This window comes from Papaver somniferum, chromosome 8, assembly GCF_003573695.1.
Source record: "Papaver somniferum cultivar HN1 chromosome 8, ASM357369v1, whole genome shotgun sequence".
NCBI lineage: Eukaryota > Viridiplantae > Streptophyta > Magnoliopsida > Ranunculales > Papaveraceae > Papaver > Papaver somniferum.
The window spans coordinates 58,276,073-58,296,547 of NC_039365.1; the positions used below are offsets into that span (position 1 = coordinate 58,276,073).

At 36.4% G+C, this 20,475-nt stretch overlaps 2 protein-coding genes across 2 annotated transcripts; one reads left to right on the forward strand and one right to left on the reverse strand.

Annotated features, from left to right (window-relative positions):
• The first annotated feature begins 2,780 nt into the window (after window positions 1-2,780).
• Window positions 2,781-5,084, forward strand: LOC113301254 (protein HEADING DATE REPRESSOR 1-like). Its single transcript, XM_026550012.1, has 3 exons — window positions 2,781-3,142; window positions 4,260-4,594; window positions 4,680-5,084. Exons 1-3 carry the CDS (start codon window positions 3,028-3,030, stop codon window positions 4,884-4,886), a joined length of 657 nt encoding a protein of 218 aa, XP_026405797.1. The 5' UTR covers window positions 2,781-3,027; the 3' UTR covers window positions 4,887-5,084.
• Window positions 5,085-5,836: 752 nt separating this feature from the next.
• On the reverse strand, window positions 5,837-9,972 carry LOC113301256. Its single transcript, XM_026550013.1, has 6 exons — window positions 9,594-9,972; window positions 8,953-9,231; window positions 8,683-8,856; window positions 8,496-8,602; window positions 6,877-7,211; window positions 5,837-6,777 (listed from the first exon to the last, which is right to left on the reverse strand). Exons 1-6 carry the CDS (start codon window positions 9,747-9,749, stop codon window positions 6,182-6,184), a joined length of 1,647 nt encoding a protein of 548 aa, XP_026405798.1. The 5' UTR covers window positions 9,750-9,972; the 3' UTR covers window positions 5,837-6,181.
• Window positions 9,973-20,475: the final 10,503 nt, after the last annotated feature.

Consider the following 20,475-nt stretch of genomic DNA (forward strand, 5'->3'; position numbering starts at 1 on the left):
TCCTCCCCTCCCTTCATTTCCCACTTGAGTTCTCCCCCTCTCCTCCATTAACGACACACAAAAAAAAAAAAAAATTCGTCAATTTATCGTGGATACGAAAAACTTTAAGACCGCGGTAACAAGCCGGAAAGAATTAGAAGAAGAAATGGCACCGATTAGAAAGTAAGTGAACTAAGACCCTCTTTTGTGTTGATTTTTTCTTGAGTCTTGATTGTGAAATTGAGGTCTGGAACCGATTTTTTTCAGTTACAGTGAGTGAGTCGTTACTCTGTATTTTCTTAAACCCTAATGATTCTTCATATGCATGTTAACTCTATGAAAAATCGTTAAGCTATATGATGTTTAAGTTAACGACCCTAATTCTGCTACTACAATTTTTTGCCCTAGATTTGGGTCGTTACCTCTGTAATAGAATCTGTTGACGACCCTAATTCTGCTAAGAACAGTCTCTCTGTCTTAAAAACTGGAAGTGTCGTCAATATATATATTCGAGTTGTCATTGAACTCTTATGGTTTGGATTAGAGTCGTTACTCTTAGTTGACGACCCTAGTTGCAAAACAGAAATACTCACTGTCCAAAATATTGATAGGGTCGTCACATTATTTGTTAGTGTCGTCATGTTTTCTATTAGAGTCGTTTCTCTTTTAAAGAATAAGGTGACGACCCTTGTTCTGATAGCATGAAATAGTCAACTGATTTATTCCTTTTTTGTGTGTGTTACCATTGTAGTAAAAAGAAAGACAAGAAACACATGCCACTCCTCCTTCCAAACCTCCCTGACACACCAAATACTTGAATGCCGGTCCATTCCGAGGAAAAAAGCAGAATGAGGTACCCCTGTCCATCGACGAACCAAGAGACCCCGATAATGGTTCGTCGGATTCGTCATTGGGGAAGGCGTATGCGCGATATGAGGTGCTTCGTGGGAAAAAGTTTGAGTTAGACCATTGCTACTTTATCTTGGAAGGAAATATGTATAATTACGCCATTTATGATTAAATGTATAAGTGCACCGTTATTATCTATTGTATTTCATTTCCTTCAACGTAACGCTATGCAAGATGTATGTCTTTTACGCTTCAATGAAATGATTCTATGAAATCAAAAATTATGAAAATCCAGTGGAAGAGTCGTTACACCATATTACTATGGCACCTAACGACCCTGCATAACATTTGCGATGGCTAGCTAGGATCGTCATTTCGTATGACTACAAATATGACGATCCTAAGTGTTACATTTTACAGGGAGTTTTGGTTTTAGAGTCGTTCCCGTGTTAACCAAAAAACATAACGACTTTGGGTGACCTAGCTAAAAAGGGTCGTCAATCTGTATCACACTACCCTAACGTTTTTTCATAACCTGGAAAAGTTGCAGGTTTGAGCCGTTATTAATAGTGTCAATATATTGACGACCTCACAGAGTCGTTTGGCATACACCCCCCGACTTTGACGACCCTTACACTGAGTTGTTCCATAGTGGGGATGATTTGACCACTTGGAGCAACAAACACTCAAATCGAAGGGTATAAGATGTTTACCTGATTATTTTGAGCTTGGGGTTCCTCATTTTGAGGGTTGGTTCCTTCATTTTGAGCAATGAGATCTTCATTTGCACCAATATTCATGGCTTCCTCTATTAACATCTCTTCGTCAAACATCCAATCCATAGGATTAGTTGAGACAATCTCACCTTCAACCCAATCATGTTTGTTATTTGAAGCTTCACCAACGTCATTTCCTCCACTACAATCACTCATTTCTAAAAACCCTAACTTTTCCCACAAAAACTCCGCTTCTTCTTCTCAACACACAAAAACACTACTTTTTTTCCCCTCAAAATTTTAACTCTTAAATCTGATTTTAACTTAAACAAACTAATTAACTTAACTTAACTTAACTAATCATTTAGGGGTAGTTTAGCCATTTTAAAAGAAAATGGGATAAGGGATAACCCACATTTGCTATTTCATGATCATTTTTTGTCCTGTAGTGCAGGGGCCCAGTTAAACGAGGTTCAAGAAGTGTTGTTATGCACTTGACCACATGGTTTTATTCACCGGTCTCCTGAAAGATTTGTCCTGCATCTTTTTAATCGTAATTGCACATTCCTACTTCCAAATCGGACGATGTATGTTGCTAAAATATAGATGGGACTGAAGATGTTAGCATAGTGAAAACAAAAATGTTACAGACAGGCTATCAAAGGGCCACATTTCCCAAATGTTGTGGAAAATATTCTCTCGGCGAGATTAAAAAACATGTAACATGCATACGTGTGTGTAGTATCTTGATCAAAAGATTCCAAAGGAACCATGTACTCTGGAAAATCACCAACTCACCATAAAAGATGACCTAAAATCAAAGTTATTCCCCCAAAGGATCAGTATGCTCGTCCAAATGCTGGAGCTTCGTCAACATCATTCCTTTCAGATATTCCTAAGAGGATCTTATACCAATATTCCACCGATATTCGTCTCGGTAAAATGTTAGTACTATTTTTAATTTCACCTGCTGTTAGTTTAAGATTTTCTTATGTGTTTTATAATGCTTTACCGTCTGTTGCAAAATTTCAAATCCAAAACAGCTCACCGATACTTCTATCCTCCCACCCAACAGTCAAAACTAACCGTCTCTAATTGCATATTCTTTTTTTTTAATTTAATTTAAAAACACCTGATGGCAAGAAGAAGAAAAAAATAGAAGGAAAAAGAAAATGAAATCCTCATCGAAAGAATAACCAAAGAAAAATAAAAAATGTTTATCGTGAAATCCCATCTATCCGTTAAAAACAAGGATGGTAACGTCATTATAATAAGTTAACGGACGTATAACCAACCACCGTAAGATACTGATAAAACAAAGGGAAGGAAAGAAAGAAAGACAGAAAAGTTGAACAAACTAAAGAGAAAAAACTGAAACAGAGATTTAATCTTCTGAGTTGATATAAGGGGTTTCTAAGAAGATTAAAGAAAACCACCCAGATGTTAAATTCTTAAAAGTTGAGTTATTTTGGGTTTAAGTTTGATGATAGTTATGGATTTGTCCCCAAGCTCAGATAAGAGAAAACAAGGAACTTTGGATGGCTTCTCGACTGTTAGTCCCACAACTAGGGTGTTCTGGAATTCTCGCAAGAGATCTGGTAAAATTCAACTTAATTGGTCCTTTTTCATGTTTGCTTTTGTGATTAATTCTGATGAAATTGCATCATTTTAGAATTTTGAGAATCATTCATGCATGTCCCTCAAAAATGGAAGAGCTTTACATATTCAGCTTTGAACTTAGAATTCTCTCTGTTTCTCAACTGTGGAAGATGGGAAGTTGACTAGTTGTTTGATTTTTCTATTTTTAAGAAGGGTCTTTCATTTAGGAATAATTCTCAGCTAATTATCTTACCAAAATTTTATCTTAAAAACATATCTTTAGCGTTGACTGAAAATGTCTGCCAAGAACCAAAGAGTTTGGGCTTCATTAGAGTTTTGTTTACAATATATGCACACATGCCAATTTGATTTTGAGTCATCACATTTAAACTGATCTCTGGTTTTCATTTCCAAACCAACAAAATGAACACAGTAACATACCACTAGAAACAACATCACCAACTCATTCACCACAGCCACCGTCAGAACCCGTGATAGAAATAGGGGGTGGCTCTTGGGATTCCAGTAACCTAGAATATAGTTACAGTATTTGTTTTATAACAATGCAGAACTGTACCATATGGTCGTCGGCACAAGCTTTAAGTGGGTACTGGCTGAGACATTATGTACACAATCGGAGGTGTAAGCCCAGGGTGTCTCCGTTTTTTCTTACCATGAATTTGCAGCGAAATGTCATTTCTCTATGCTGTTATGTCCAAGTTAAAAATGTGTTGCTCTTTTTTTTGAACTAATCTTGTATGGTGATTGTTGCTTTAGTTAGAACTCTATGAGGGAAAAGAACAAGGAAAAGTCAGCCGTACCCTGAATTTTGATATTAGAATTAAACTAATGAACAAAACCATCAAATGCATGCCTATAAAAACGTACCTTCAAAGGCAAGCCAGTCCTTTCTCTTTCACTAATGACGTATTCAGGTTTCTTATACTTAAAGACTACTTTACATCAATGTTTAAACTGATTTGTTGGGCACAATGCATCTATAATCATTCATGGTTGATAGCTAGACTTATTTTTTCTGATAATTTATCTGTTTGTTTCTCTTCTTGTTATGCACAATATGTTGGGTGGATTTGGTTGTCTACTCTCCTACTGCAGCAAATGGCCGAATAATCGTTAAACCAGCAGAAGAAACACTAGAAACTACGGAGAAACAGAAGAAAGAGGAATCACAAATGGACGTGGAAAACCCACAAGAACCGTCGCCACTTCCGGTCCTTTCAGAGCGTAGAAAGGCTCTTTTTGAACCGTTGGAGCCAACAACAGACCCAACGAATGCTCGTCGTTCGTCAGCTGATATGCTACTTCCTCCACCCGATTTTGACGCTGCATGCTATCCTAAAGGCTGGCTGATCGGAAAGAAACGGAAGCTCGTCAATGTTGATGTTGTTGAAAGCATGCGACGAATTGCCGTTCAGGAAATGAACAGAAAGGTTTCTCGAGCTGACCTTGAAAAACCATACATCATTTAGACGACTCGACTAACAATAACTTGTTTAAATTTGGAATTTGTTCCAGGACCGGGAAATCGATGGCTTAAATGAGCAACTAGAGGAGGATGCAAGAGTCTTGGAACATCTCCAAGTTCAACTCTTGGAAGAACGCAGCAAACGTGCAGATAAAGAGAGAGAAAATAGGATGCTGCAGGACCAGATCTCTATGTTGATGAATATGTTACAGGAACCAGAAGGAGCTGATGAGGATGAAGACACACAGGATCCCTAGTTAAAGCCCCGTATTCTTTAAAGAATCTGTTATTGTGTCCAAGTACATACTAGTTAGTTATACATTTCAGGAAGAAACAAAGATAGGCCAAATGTTGTTCATTAGTTGGTAATAATAAATTTCCCTTGTATGCTGATTACAGAATTTAAAATTGAATTTGAACGTTCGATTAATGATAAGGTCCTATTCTTTATAACATTCATTTTTGCGAATTAAGCAAACAAGATTTCTTTGATGGGGATGAATAATTTTGTACACATCAAAAACCAAACCTCTTATTTCATGACATGGAAAAACAATTGATGTCTCCAACCACAAGACAATGCTAGTCCAAGTAATTGATAAAAAAAAATGCTTGTCCGAGTAGGAAATATTCAAAAGATGTTTTCGAAGTGCATGAAAATCTATTGGAACTGTTGCAATCAAACATAGGTTCGGGATGCCAAAATAAAGGTGGATTTTTGTTACTTACATGATAACATAGGTTCGGGATGCTGAAATTTAAAGAAGAAGAATGTAAGAGACATGAAATTTCAGCGTTGAACCAATTGCAATAGATTTTGGTGATAGCTTTGCATACGACCAACAAAAAAACAAAACAAACTACAAACCCAACAGAGAAAAAATGCAACCGAGGGACCTTGAGTTCAATGTGAGGCCTCATTATATCTGAAACTTTCTCACTAGTCCTACCAGATAAATTCAACTATTTTAGTGCATCATGGTAGTGTGTACATGATTTCCACCTCAAGTGATCTGACATAATTTCAAGAAAACGGAAAGAATGCCAACAGGAAATCTCAATGCGCATGACGAACGAGGCATTAAAAAGATGAACAGATTTTAACAAGAAAAATATGAATTCCAGACTTGAACTATAAAATAGGCAAGATTAGGTTGAGTGATGTTAGTTCCTCAACGTGATATTAATTCTCCAAGTTATACTCGTGTGCTCCAATTTGTTATCTTCTTCATTCATGATAACATCACATAATCATATCCAAGAATAAACAATTTCACACATACAACATATGTTTCAGAAGTTAAATTTGGGAAATACTAATTACAAGGGCATTTCAGATGGATGCCCGATTCCCAATTTCATGATAGGATTTGAAAGGATTCTTCATCAAAACAAATTTCTGAATCCCAGCATTTCCACACGCTATGCACACCAACTCCAGTGGTTTCATATAGTAAGAGAGGTAACAAACAATGGAAAAGTAAGAAACAGATCCACCGGTACATTTTTTACAGAAGTCAATGAGTAAGATGTGGGGTTCAGAATCTATATCCTATCTAGCTTGGGTTTCACCGTCTTCAGAGATGTTAAACAAGAACTGTGGTAAAGACGCAATGCGAGGAAGATGCAGCAACAAATCCCCAAGGGAGTCTTTTCTCGACATACCCGGCTTGTTTCCGGGAGAATCACTAAAATCTCCATCAGAACCTGGGAAAAGATCAATACACTTGTTGTTGCGGGTTAACTCGGTACCAAGCCTTGGTTGAGTATGTTTTCCACCTTCATTTCCGTCTTCACAATAAACCTGGGAGTTCTGGATTGGCACAGCATCCTTCTGTAAAAGACAGCAGAGAGAATTGACTCTTGACATGAGTGACTTCTCGTCAGAAGCTGATGCATTTTGAGTATCACTGAGTAGATACTGTGTGATCTCGTCAAGCATGTCTTTGTTCTCTGATCCTTCAGAGAAAAGGGGATTACCGGAGGTCATTTGCTCAGATATGCAATTTCCAATGTGGTTCACTAAGTCACTCATCGACATGGATGGACGAATTCCAGGAACTTTAAGTTGATCCCAATGACTCGGTAACCCTTTTGACACTTCTGGTTCACTGCTCCCAGTGTCTTCCATTCTATGGGTGTCCATCACTGGTAAGGTTCGAGATATATTTAGAAGCAAGACATGGTTTATCAAATAATCAAGATTATCAGCTAAATTCGACGACTGCATGCCAAGTAAGAATATACCTGAACTGGGGGACGGAGTTTCTCGAGACATGAGTTCTTCTGAGATACCAACAGCATCTGGCAATTCGCTCTTTGGGGAAGATGACTGGGGGCCAGGTGGTGACAACTCATCCACAAAACCAGAATAAGTAGACGTGAACTCATTTTTAGGTTTATCAAACACATGGGACTTAGACTCGCTTAGATCCTCAAAGACAGAACCCTTTGGTTCAAAGAACGGAGACTCCAACACCACTTCTGGCTGTTGACTCAACCAGTTCAGACGAGGATCACACTGAATAAGCTTTTCGAAATGCTTGCTTAGCAAGCCTGGTGGGCACTGCAGAAAATGCCGCCTGCAAACACAAGATAAAACATTGAGTGTATGTATGTGTTAAAAAAGATGAGATCAAACTGATATCCAAAGAAATTTATATGCACAGGCAGAGCAGCTCCATGTCGAACACCTGAATTATATTTAGTATGCCTTGTGCAAAACACATGTCCGCAATACATCGCCCTAGGAATTTCAACCACTGTAAAGTGCACCTTTAATTTCACTTCATCCGAACTTTAGCATGCCTAACTTTCTGAACATTTAACATAATTCTATTTCCCAATTCCCACCATAATACACAACAATTTACACACAAACAATTGGGTAGGGAAAAAAACAAGTCACCTGAGGAACACCATATTTGATGTAGATATGTCAACAATCAATGAGTGTATAATGATGCAACAATTATCTTTGTCGAGTATCTATGTCGTTTGGCCTTTTCCGGAAATCCCAATATTTAAGATGCTTATATGACGAAGAACTACCCTTGTCTCGTAAAATCTCACTGCTACTAATGCTGACAAGTGATCAAAGATTTCTTAGTACTGAAAGTCAGAATTCAGCCTAAACTGACACTAAATGTTGACGACTGCAAGATGATTCAAGGAGAAATTGACTGATTTGAAACACAAGCTATTCTCTGACACCATTCAGACCTCACCTAAAAGCAATTTTTTCCACTTATGGCCACCGTAGAACTTGATTTCAGTGCTTATCACCTAATTAATTAAGGATATCCAGTGAAAGATGTTGAATTAGATTGTTTGATGAAACCACTTAACAAAATGTCAGTTACAATAACTAAATAAGTGATTAAGAACAATGTGCCGCACTACCACTATGGTCGAAACATGAACCCACTGCAAGACTAATTTTTGTTTATACTGTTGCATGGGCACCAATTTACCTTGATTTTTTTCCTTCAAATCTGAAACACTTGCAGTCAATTGAGAGGTTAAAAACTATCAGGTCACTCAGCTTTAAATGAAAATTCTTTCAAAAAAAGTTATTTGGCACAGGCGCTTGATACCCTAAAAATACAGTGGTACGTGATCACCAAGCAACCAGTCCCACACTTTTCACTGAGTTACTTGAAAGTGGCTGTCAACTCAAAAGCATATACCGCTCAGATACTGTGACGGTAATAACTCCACCAGAAATCATTAACCACAACCAACAAACAGAATATAAAAATGAAGAACACTCTTTCCATATCCTCCAAAACTTTGAACCATTTTCATATATATGCAATCATCAACAGACCTTTTCAAAGAGAAACAAGTTCTTCCCCTTGCATTACCTTTGTAAACTGGCTTGACCACCAGTAAAATCTGAAGTTGCTTGCCATAAGGTATGTTTTCTAGGCTGTGGATTGGTCTCTTTGAAGAAAAGTGGCTGCCTAGCCAGCTATACAAGTAAAACAAAAATTATCAGATAACCCAAGTTCAAGAAAAGATACATGCAATTTACATACACCAATAGCTTACCACTATATCCAGTGTCCCAGGACCAGTCTCAGGACAGTTTGCTTTCAAATCCAGTATATCGGACCATTGAATTTCCATCTTACTCTTAAGACCACCATCAAGGACTTCCCAAACAAGTTTATGCTTTGCGAAGTAACATTTTGCCACTAAATCACCTTCATATCTTGACACACACTGTTGAACAGAATAAATTAGTAGCACACACAGGAAGAAGATTGTCTTAGAACTAAGAGAAAGTATTAACTAACCAATTTTATGCACATTACATACCTCCCAAGTTCCAATCCTTAAAAGTGTAGCAGGAAAGTTTGATGCCTTAAGTTTGTCAACACTGCCGGAGGCAAGCGAACCCTTACTATCCTTCTTCCCATCAAGATTCTCCCCATCTCCAGGTCCTAATTTAGAAGGGTTCCCTTGGGCAAGCCTCATTTGAATCAAATCTAGCAGGGATGGACTCTTTCGCAGCCGTAAACCCAACGGACTAGGTACGTCCAGTGGATTGTATTGTGAAGGTTGAGCCACAGTAGTACCAGCTTCAGCTTCCCATTGCTGTCGAATCAAAATCCCCAAATTTAGATAATCCATCCATAAACCCAAATTAAACACCAAAAAAAACTATTTTAATTCTTATAAGTAACTTTGAAAACTAAACCCAAGTCAGAGAAAAGCCCTAGAAAGACAACAATCTCAGGAAAAAGATCCCAGATCAGAATCTGAATAAAGCAGATTTCTAAAGCATTAGATAGTCAATCGGATGTCAAATCTTATTAAGCAAAGTAAAAAACCTATTAATAGTCAATATCAAGCTCCGCAGAATAAGCAAATTATGATCTAGAGAAACTAACCCCTTAAATTACCGCACAAACAAAAAAAGAAAAATGAAATGAGATAAAATTGAAATATACACAAACCTGTTGAAAACGAGGACCAAACTTAGATCTCTTATTAAGTGGACCATGTTCATCCTCTGAAGTATCTTCATACTCTAATTTAACAGACAACTTATTATTCCGACACATAGTGTCAGATTCAGATCGAAGTTTTCCGGAATTCATCAACTGAACCATCAGACTTCGAAATAATCTTCAACAGATCCCCAAATTTAATCAAACGCGAACCTAAATTTAAATTAAAGAGAACCCTTGAATATCAGACCCTTGACTTTTTACAAATTGATCTAATAAAAATTAGCCTCAAGTGTAGAAATGAAAATGGAAACCCTAGTAGTTTTGGAAACACCTCTGAGGAAAAAACCCTAGATTCTTTTAAGAGAGAAGAAAAAAACACAGAAAAATACTCCGAAATGAGTTGCTCGAGAGAGCTTTGACGGCACGTAAGTAACTTTACACGTGCCTACCTAATGCTTTGCACGTGTTAAATTGTCTAAATACACAGTATTTGGACAACTATTTTGGCCTACCCTAAGATTTACCAAAACAACCTTGATGTTGTTACCAAGTGTCGGTTCACCCAGCGGATAGTTAAGTCATTTAAAACAAGAAGATGACAATCATGTATGTACACGTAAGATTAACACGTATGCAAATGGATATATGTGGGTTCTACTGTCTCGAAGATTTGGAATTTTTTGTTCGTAGTGCTTAGAGCAACTGCAATGGACGAGTAAACCCAAATTTTCACTCGAGTGGGCTGGCGTAGTGGGACGGACCATCGATCAAAATTTGATCAACGAGTAAAATCCAGACCAAATTTGGTCTGCGATCAGGACCAAATCCAAATATAGACGGGCGTTGATATAATCTCCGCTACACATCGGGCGTTGATATAATCTCCGCCATTCATCGGGCGTTGATATAATGTACACATGAAACGGGGAGTTGATATAATGTACGCCTGAAACGGGGCGTTGATATAATGTACGCCCGATGGGGCGTTGATATAATGTACGCATGAAACGGGGCGTTGATATACTTAACGCCCCACTTTCACAAATTTATGAAACTTACATGGGGCGTGCTTTATACCTCCGCCCCATTTTTTTCTTTTTTTTTGTTTTTGTTTCTGAAGCGTATACTATACCAACCCCCACTCGCGCGTTATCTTTACCAATGCCCCATTCGGGCGTTATCTTTACTAATGCCTGATCCCAGGCGTAATGTTTATCAACGCGCGACCAAATATACTCTTTTCCCAATACGTCACATGACGGACTAAACCTAAATTTAGTCTTCTTTTTTAGTCTTTGGTCTTTGGTTATACTCGCATCCCTGTGGACGCTCTTACACTCTTTTTCAATACATGGGTGCGACACATATAATTGGTTCGTTCCAGTGACACCTGGCTTGTATATGAATAATTAAGTTGTCAAATGCGGTGGCTGTCGACTGACACGTGCGCTTGTTTTCATTTTACTCCTTAAATGAGTATCATCCATTTTATCCAGGTGATGTATGAAGTGGATAAAGCTAGATAATATGTTGTCGTTTACTTTTGAGTTTCATACGCTCTTTCCAGCATGCAGCCATCAAACATCTCGGAGTGCCTGTTGTTAAAGGTTTTTCAGTTTCCCTTTTTCTTGTACTTTTATTGATAATTTATTCTTTAAAAGAGTATCGGGTTTCATCAAACCAAGGTACACGAAGAATCAAATATCAGAAACGGTTTTTTTTTCCACCGATATAGAGAAGTTAAAAATGTAGCAGACTATCTCTCTAAGAAGGCTGCTAAGGAGAAGTGTTGTGAAGTCTGGGTTGAGTGTCCATCATTTTGCTGCTAAGGAGAAGTGTTGTGAAGTCTGGGTTGAGTGTCCATCATTTTTCAATTTTTCGATGTGTACAGTGACACTATGGGGAGCACTCTCCCCAGTTTTGTGAGGCCCAGCTAGTTTTCTATTAATGAAATTTTGTTACTAAAAAATAAAAAATCAAATATTAAGGTGAACCATATATTTTTGCGATAAAAAGTACATAAATAATTAAACTTGCTCATGGGAGAAAAATAAAATAAAAGGGGTAATTTACGTTACCTCTCTTAGCGAAGATCATAATTTGTGTTACCTCCCCTACATAGATAAAATTAGTGAAATCTTCCCTCGTTACATTTTCCGTCCATTCCATGTTAGCTGACTTGGCATTATCATACACGTGGCAAAAATAGACACGTGGCAGTCTCAGTACCCTAAATACCCTCTTACACTTATTTGATCTAACGGTGGTACCTAAAGTCAAATAATCAATGGCTAAGATTTCAAATCACATAGCACCAGTCTTTTGTTCTCCCCGTATCTTCTCTTGTTCTTCTTATCCATTAACAAGAGTCAAGACAGAACCAGAAGACCAATTGAAGTTAAGCCCCGCAAAAGGTGACAAACCTTTTTGTTTCTCGAAATGTAGAAGTGGGGATGTTCCTGTTAAAGTGTTAAGAAATTATCATCGAAGGACAACATATTGCAACAGCTAAAAATCCACATAATTACCAAAGTTAATTGAATTCGGTCAATGCTTTCGGTCATTGCTTTTTATTTGAGTATCAGACCAGAAATCCATTGTAACGAATTTCCCATGTGTACAACCACACATTCTTTATTTATTTGGGTTTGATTGTAGATCACTTATGTTTTCACAGATACCGCTACTTGGGATCGAGATTGGATTTTCAATCGCCATAAGTATCCAAACCAATTTGATATGAACTTAATAAATTGAGAGAGAAATTTACTGAGAACCGAAGATTTTATTTGCGAACTGAATGGAGAAGGTTAAGTGATTATGCTGGTGGTGGTTTATTTGATTGAACGGAAGAAGGCAAATAGTGAAGGGTATTCTGAGTAGGGTACAATGAAGAAGATGAGGGTATTTTTGGTAGTCCGTAGGATTTTTATTTTATTTTTTGGATTAATTTTTTTTCCTGCCACCTGTATATATAGCTGGTGACTCATCTAACTGACCTTAGACGGAAAATGTGACGAGGGGGGTTTCACTAATTTTATCTCTGTAGAGGAGGTAACGTAAATTATGATCTTTGTCAGGGGAGGTAATGCAAATTACCTGACTCATGTACGAATTACTATTAAGACTAGCCTAAAAACACGGGCGATGCCCCAGTAGTTTCATTTCAGAACTTAAAATTCATTGAATAATTTTGGAATGCTTATCCTGATTCATGTGTGAATTAAGATGATTATTATGGAGAAAACCTACCTAGGAAAGCAGCAAATTGTATGTATCAATGTACTAGACATCCAAACCTCTATAAATGTAGGTTTGTTTCTGCGTCCCCGAAAGTAACTTAACTTGTAAGGTTACTAGAACACCAATATCACGGTGGGGAGGGCCGATCGAAGAAAAAAGGAAAAACTGCTGCAACTGGACTATAAAAGAAAATTTGTGCCTAAAGTGAAAGTATCATTTTTCCTGAAATGGAGGGAGTACATTGTTTTATTAGTTGCGATGGAAAATTAGTTGATACATAAACCCAAATGTGGATACATAATGTGTTATGTATCCTCTGTGGTGGTTTGCATAATGGCTATGAAACCAATTTTTGAAAATTGTGCCTAAAATGATAAACACCTCTGATTTTTTCGTAAAAACTTTAAATTGATATTGTTGTTTGTACTCATTGTGTAAATCTCTTTAAAATCTTTCCAACGAGATAAAATTTGTGAAATTCTAAGGAACGGATTTTTAAATATGTTATATTCTAGTTTGCTTGCCAATTATACCCCTGAAAAAATATGATACATAAGAAATTATAATACAATTTGACTCTTATACCTATTTGCCCTTTCTCTTCGGTTTATTTACGAAATGTCTAATACCTATTTGTCCTCCCTCTTTGGTTTATTTACGAAAATGTCTAAAGGAAAAAAAAAATTGATTCTGTGGGTCATTTTGGGTTTTTCGGCCCAAACCATTTCTAATCTTTTTGTGTCAATTGATCACTTACATTTTACAAAAAAATGACCATATAAAAGGTCCTCCCTCCCTTGCTTCGCTCGGTCGATTGGCCCAACAAGTTATGTACTTTACTTAAAGACTAAATACGACTGTATATTGTAATCATAAAATATCTCGATTAAGTTTCGTAAAACTTGATTTACTACTATATATTGTCATTCAAAAAAATTGATGGCAAAGATGGATCAGAATCATACATCAAGCCATACATTTGTAGTTGCCTGTTCTGGACCATGTGAAACAACAACAACTTGTATGTTAGAACTTGTGCATACCTTTAAAGATTAATCTGAAAAAGAACTATAAACAACGAAAACATCTACACCTAAACTAAATTCATATGGACCGAAATCCTAATCGGCAACAAGTTAATTAATTTAGGTTCTAAAATATTTTATGTTCCTAACTTCCAAGGCGAGGATGAGAATTGGAATACCATATAATACACAAATTTGAACTTGCTAATGGAAATTCAATGACATTTTCATTCTAGCAAAACAGAAACCTATTCGAGGGTGCTCAAACCAAATATATGAAGAGTTATAGCAACTGTTATGCGCTATCTGTAGCGGCCTCTCGAGCTCCACAACAAGCTTAAGTTTCCGAGAAAAATCCCGAATTTTTGCAAAACTCTAAAATCCTATCCACGGGCGTGAATATTACGTACAGTTCACACAATCTCAGAACCAGAATTTATCTTACGCTTGATAATCAGGCAACCAAATCTTAATCGTTTTACCAATGAGTTCCCTTTCAGCATCGACTTGATTTGGTGTTTTCTATGGCATGAAGAGAAAATCAAGAACTGGAGAAGGGATATAAAATATAATATGAAACATATCCTAGATAAATTAAGAATAGTAGGTACTTCAAAACTTTGAAAAAACAAATGTCACAACTAATAATCATAATAAGACCACCAGCAGAGCATGTAATTACTAAGAAAAAATTTAAGACGAATGGATGGGTCAACACACAAAACACATCACAGATAAATATGAATTTAAATGGTGGCATGAATAAATTGAACCTCATACAATCTACAAAATAGTTAATTAACAACGAAGTTGTGTGTGGGAAAATGATAAATTGAAGAACATGAGAAACCTAACATAGTTGAAAGTAAAATGACAAATGTAACTTGAACTTAAAATGCAACAAGGACATACAATGAAGGTTAAATAACAAATGCATTATGTATGTAACATGATCCATATAACAACTAAAAACACCAAATTCGATAAAATATATTAGATTAATAATTAAGCAGATAAATGCAACACAATAAATAATTATGGCAAGAATACAAAGCTTGAAAATTGCATAACGCATATACTATAACAAAAAATTTGCCCAGTTGAATGCAATACTTGCAAGTGATAGTTTGGGGTAAGTACAATCAAACCGAAAATCAACGTATACCTACATAAAGAAAGAAAAATTTACTTGATTCCTTATTTCAAATTTACTTCAGTAGGTTGTGATGTGGATATACAAAACTGTAAGATTAAGCCACAATTCCAAACAAGTACAACTGTGTATGAGTCTATCCAAATAAAACACCAAAGAAAATTACACCACAATTAAGAACTCGTTCAAATTGCAGAAATCATAACAACAACCCATGAATACACAGTAGAGGGCCAATAACATAAATCAAAACCCATACCAGTAATCCTTCTAGGAGATCATAAACTCATTCAAATCTTTAGAATGTTCATCGTTTATCTGATGAAGTTCAATAAAAACCACCACTTGTTGGTATTATCCTTTTTTTCTTGTACCCTCTAAATCGACTCCATCAATTTCGAAATCCGATATTTTTAAATGACAAAATTTTAACCAATACCGATTAGATTTCAAAAATGAATAGCAAAATTATAATAATCAACCAAATAAATTCCAAGACATAAAAATGGATCCAATTTTTTGAAAAGAAGGAAATGGAGACGAATATTCTTTACCCTTAACAGGTTTAAGTATCTGGGGTTCGAAAAATAATCTTTTCATTGTCGAGGTTGGGGAAACTCGGAACATATGGTTCAATTTTGATTCGATTTTAATGTTATTTAAGCCTTAACGCGGTTTAGGGTTTTTAAGTGAACAATTGATAGAAGTTGGAAAATATTTTCTTACACAGTTGGAACAATTAATGGACTACAAGATGCAGCATCGCAATTCAGATTTAGTCTCTTTATTTCATGGGAAAGGAAATACATCATTTCTAAAATATATTATGATAGTTTCGGCATTTAAGAAGAAGGGGATGAAGAAGGGGAAGTGGTTGGGTATACTTTACTTTTTTTATCTTAGAACGTGGGCCAGATTTTTATCCAAAGAAAATTTTAATATGGCAGTTCCTTTGTAGTATAGCCACGACTGGATGTTGCAGAAGCCCACCAATTCCCACGACTTACTATGCCGTAACTAAAGTGCTATAAATATGTCAATAGCATACATACATCGGTCTATCGCCTGCCCGAAGAAAATACTCTACAAGCCGTGGCAAATGACCGACCTACTGCTACGCCCTAGGCTAAGTCGCGGCTATATATCATCAATAGGCACGACTAATATGAATTCATGGCTAAAAACACGTGGCTAAAAGTCAACATTTTTGTAGTGATATATAGTTGATAGGTGTCTTAAACACCTTGATATTTATCAATTGTGAATGCTTTCTTTGCTATTTTTCTTGTGAAATATGTATCTTATGTGTGAGTTTGAGTTTATTAGGTGCAATGGAGTCATTGGGAGCAAAAGAATGAGAAATCATTTATTTTGAGCGAAAGTGGCAAAAAGATCAATTCACATACGAGCTATACTTGGAGCTTTTGGAGATATCGGCGACCAGGGTTTGTTTTTCATTTATTTTTCATCTTCTTCATTTTTATTATTGATGATGATGAAGTCAAAAGCTACGTGTAGCTAAGCAAATAATATTGGTTATGGGATAAATTTGATTTCTCAACATGATATTTGATTCAATGCATTAGTTTTGTCTTAACTTTATTGTTTATGATTCATTATTAATATTGTCACATAATTTGATTACTTGTTTGGTTGAGTCCGGAATCAATTGGATTTGCATTCATCTATGTTGCTAGATTAGATTTTCAATGCGAAAAAGTTGTCAATTCTTGATTGCAAGTAGCATAGTGTAGTTACTACTTGTAGTGATACATCTTTATAATTACATATGAATCATAACCTTTGTTAAAATGGATTAGTGCTTTTACACGTTCGTTTGCAATGACTAGTCTTATTTCATAAAACTTTTTGCTCTTAGAGGAGTTAAACTTAATTGTGCTTTTACACTTTAGGTTGCTTTCTAGGTAGAATTCACATGTGCATCTTTTAATGTGTTTGTGATGAAATAAGGAAATTAGCGGGATATACTTGCGCTCAAGATATCCTAGGACTTTTAGTAAATGAGAGATTAAAATACCAATTCTAGTTATTGATGAAAATACATGTTTGTGAATGATACTATCCCGTGACCAATATCTTCTTCTTATTGATTATTTTCATATTTTATTGCTTTCAATTATTTTATTGCTTTTCTAAAACAAAAATCCCCCTTAGTTACTTTAGAAACTGGAATTTTATAACAACAGTTGACTTTCTGTGGGAACGAACTATCTTTTACGCATACGACAACGATCAAATTTTGGCGCCGCTGCCGGGGTGGCATACAGCTTGTTCGTATATTGTCTTATTTCTCACTTGTTTCTGAGAATTGTTTTCAGGTACCTAATCCCTGGCTTCTAAAGATTGGAATTATCCAAGGTGCGAGATAGATACTCGAAGAGGCACAATACTCTAACCAAGGCAAGACACAACGGAAGAACAAGACTTGGAAGTAGAACACGAATCTCTTCATCAAGAAGAAAAAGAACAAGAAGTTCCAATTGTAGAAGAACCACTAGTTGAAGAAGAAGAAGAAGAAGCGATGGGTGATGCAAATCGTACACTCAAGGACTTGGCTTCTCATAGGCTTGATGCGCAACGGTGGTGTATTGACACAAACTCAACCTTCGAGATCAAACAGGGGTTGATTAGAGAGTTACTGAAGTTTAATGGCATGATGAATGAAGATCCAAACAAGCATCTCATGGATTTCTATACCATAGTCATGGCCATGCTACCAGCGGAGACTAATGTCGATGGTGCAATGTTGAATCCATTCTCTTTGGCGGACAATGCTAAGGAATGGTTGTATTATTTACCGTCCGGGAGTGTCACTACATGACGGGTTGAAGAAACTTTTCCTAGAGAGATATTTTCCTGCATTCAATGCTACTCAAATTCTCAAGGATATTTGTGGGATACAACAAAAGGATGGGGAGTCATTATATGAATGTTGGGAAAGGTATAAGAGATTGGTGGCAAGCTGCTCTCACCATCAATTTAGTGACGTGATGATAATACAATACTTCTACGAAGGTATTCAACCAAGTGATAAATATCTTCTTGACGCTGCGGATGGTGGAGCAGTAGTGAACAAGACGATGGCCCAAGCTACCGAGTTGGTTGAAAGCATGGCTGCGAACTCGCAACAATTCTACACAAGAGGTGAACCAGTAGTTAGGCGAGTGCATGAAGTTACTGATTCATCATCACACCTATCAAATGATGGATAATATGAAGAGAATGATGCATAAGATGGTTGCGGTTATTATACCTTCGTATGATGAAGAGTTGGAGCAAGCTAGTGAGGTCTTTCCAAATCAGCAAAGACGGTATGATCCCTACTATAATACTTACAATCCGGGATAGAGAGATCACCCCAATTTTTAGTTATGCCAACAAGCAAGGTGCGGTTCAACAACCTAATTTCAATCGTCCGAGTGGATTTCAACCACAACAACAACAATTTCAGCAACCACAATAATAACAACCTCTGTTAGAGCATTGCTCGGTCGAACTCGCATGCATTGCTATCTCAAGAATGTTTGTCAATGTTAGTGATCAAAACTATAAGTCTTGATTTCTAGACTATTTAGATGTCTCGGACTAGGACATAGATTGTGTAGTTGAGATTTAGATATCACAACGTTCATCATTTGAAGACGAAGAACTACTAAGGGGAGCTTGTGGAACTTCTTCAACAAAAGGTATGTGAGACTGAAACTCATATATCACTTGGAAAGTCTATTTATACTCTATCTCATATATTGAGATATAAGTCATTTTATGATATAGTTTTCTATTATACACATTTGAGATTTCGAGATGAGTTTAACTCGCTTACATATTTCTCGGAATATGCGTTGGCAAGCTTTCGCTTCGTCCAAGTTCATCTTACATGACGAAAGTCATAATATGATCATATGAAAATTGTCGAGTAACATCTTACATGGTTTGTGTGATACAATCATTTGGTGTTGTAGCTCCCCTAAGATAGCAGCTGACTAATCCAAGAGATTAGCTAAATAAAGAGGCACTACGAATCTAAATCATTTACTTAAACAATCAATTAAGAAATCTGCTACAAAACATATCCCAAAACTAACCCCGCTCAGAATATATATACATGAACTTCTCTCAAATGATACATATACAATAGTCATTTGGATTACAAATACAATAAACAACATAATAAACATAACAGAAGTTAACTAATTAACGGAGTCAACACTTGTGGCTTTCGCTGTGCAACTCTGATCTGTCTCTGAAAACTGAAAGTGGGAATAATTAACATTTAACTTCTAAGTAATAATAAACAAGATTAAGAAAAACAATAATGTTCTTCCCAGACATTAAATAGTGACCAAGTCACTGAGATACAAAAACACGAATATGGACAAGCTCTTTCTTCAAACAATGTATACTATGGTTGTGCAATTCCGAACTCGCAAATCCACACCTAATCGTAAATATAGATATCGACAATTCCGAACTCGCAAACTGTCGACCGATATAAGCATAAAAGCTGAATTCATGTAGATATAAATGCTAAAGAGCATATCCTCACAGAAGTAAACAAACATGTATATGGACAAACTCCTTCTTCAAACAATGTATACTATGGTTGTGCAATTCCGAACTCGCAAATCCACACCTAATCGTAAATATGGATGTCGACAATTCCGAACTCGCAAACTGTCGACTAATATATCATAAAAGCTCTAGGTATAAATGTGAAGGAGCGTATCCTATATACCACATGTGGAAATTCTCATTTCCCATAACAATTCATATTGACCACAATACATTACAGGTCCTTTCCAAACCGTGGAAAGATTAACAGAATCAACAGAATTATCGTAAAACAAGTTAAACAATGCATAGGACGCAAAAACAGAAATACATGAGTTTGTTAAACATAAACTGTTGTAAAGGAAAACAATAATGGTTACCAAAGAGTCAAATATATTCCCACCTCTTTTGATGAAAAGCCACGCCTACCTCGAGATCCACGATCCACTGGTTCATCATTTGAATCGATCGTTGTTAATATAAACTAACTGTTAATCACACAAGAAGTCTAAGAATCTAGCCAAAAGGCTCATACAGGAATCATACAAGTCCTTTTAATGATTCTAGGCCCATTTAAGGTTCTACATATTTTATTTATCTATCTTTAACATAGCTAAGGTTTACTAATTGAATTAGGTTGGTTCTATAGTCCATTAGATAGGTCTTATAAGTATCTACAATTTTGTAGAAGAAGCCGAAAGCTAATTCGCACCATAAGAGTCCAAATATTAAAAATATGAATACTAGGTCCAAGCCCAAGCCCAAGTCCACTAAACTGACCCCTTAATCTAAGGCCCAGTTCAACTAAGTCAAATAACGGTCAAAGTGACGGTCAAGGGTCAACTAACAGTAAACGTCAGTCAACAGAGTGAAGGTCAGGTCAAAGTCTAGG

Bases quoted from the DNA above. Each gene is read 5' to 3' on its own strand.
- LOC113301254 (XM_026550012.1), top strand. From the start codon at position 3,028: ATGATAGTTATGGATTTGTCCCCAAGCTCAGATAAGAGAAAACAAGGA. The intron at 3,143-4,259 runs GTAAAATTCAAC...CTCCTACTGCAG, and splicing joins GAATTCTCGCAAGAGATCTG to CAAATGGCCGAATAATCGTT. The intron at 4,595-4,679 runs GTTTCTCGAGCT...AATTTGTTCCAG, and splicing joins TTCAGGAAATGAACAGAAAG to GACCGGGAAATCGATGGCTT.
- LOC113301256 (XM_026550013.1), bottom strand. From the start codon at position 9,749: ATGGTTCAGTTGATGAATTCCGGAAAACTTCGATCTGAATCTGACACT. The intron at 9,232-9,593 runs GTTTGTGTATAT...TTGATTCGACAG, and splicing joins TTGGTCCTCGTTTTCAACAG to CAATGGGAAGCTGAAGCTGG. The intron at 6,778-6,876 runs GTATATTCTTAC...GAACCTTACCAG, and splicing joins AACTCCGTCCCCCAGTTCAG to TGATGGACACCCATAGAATG.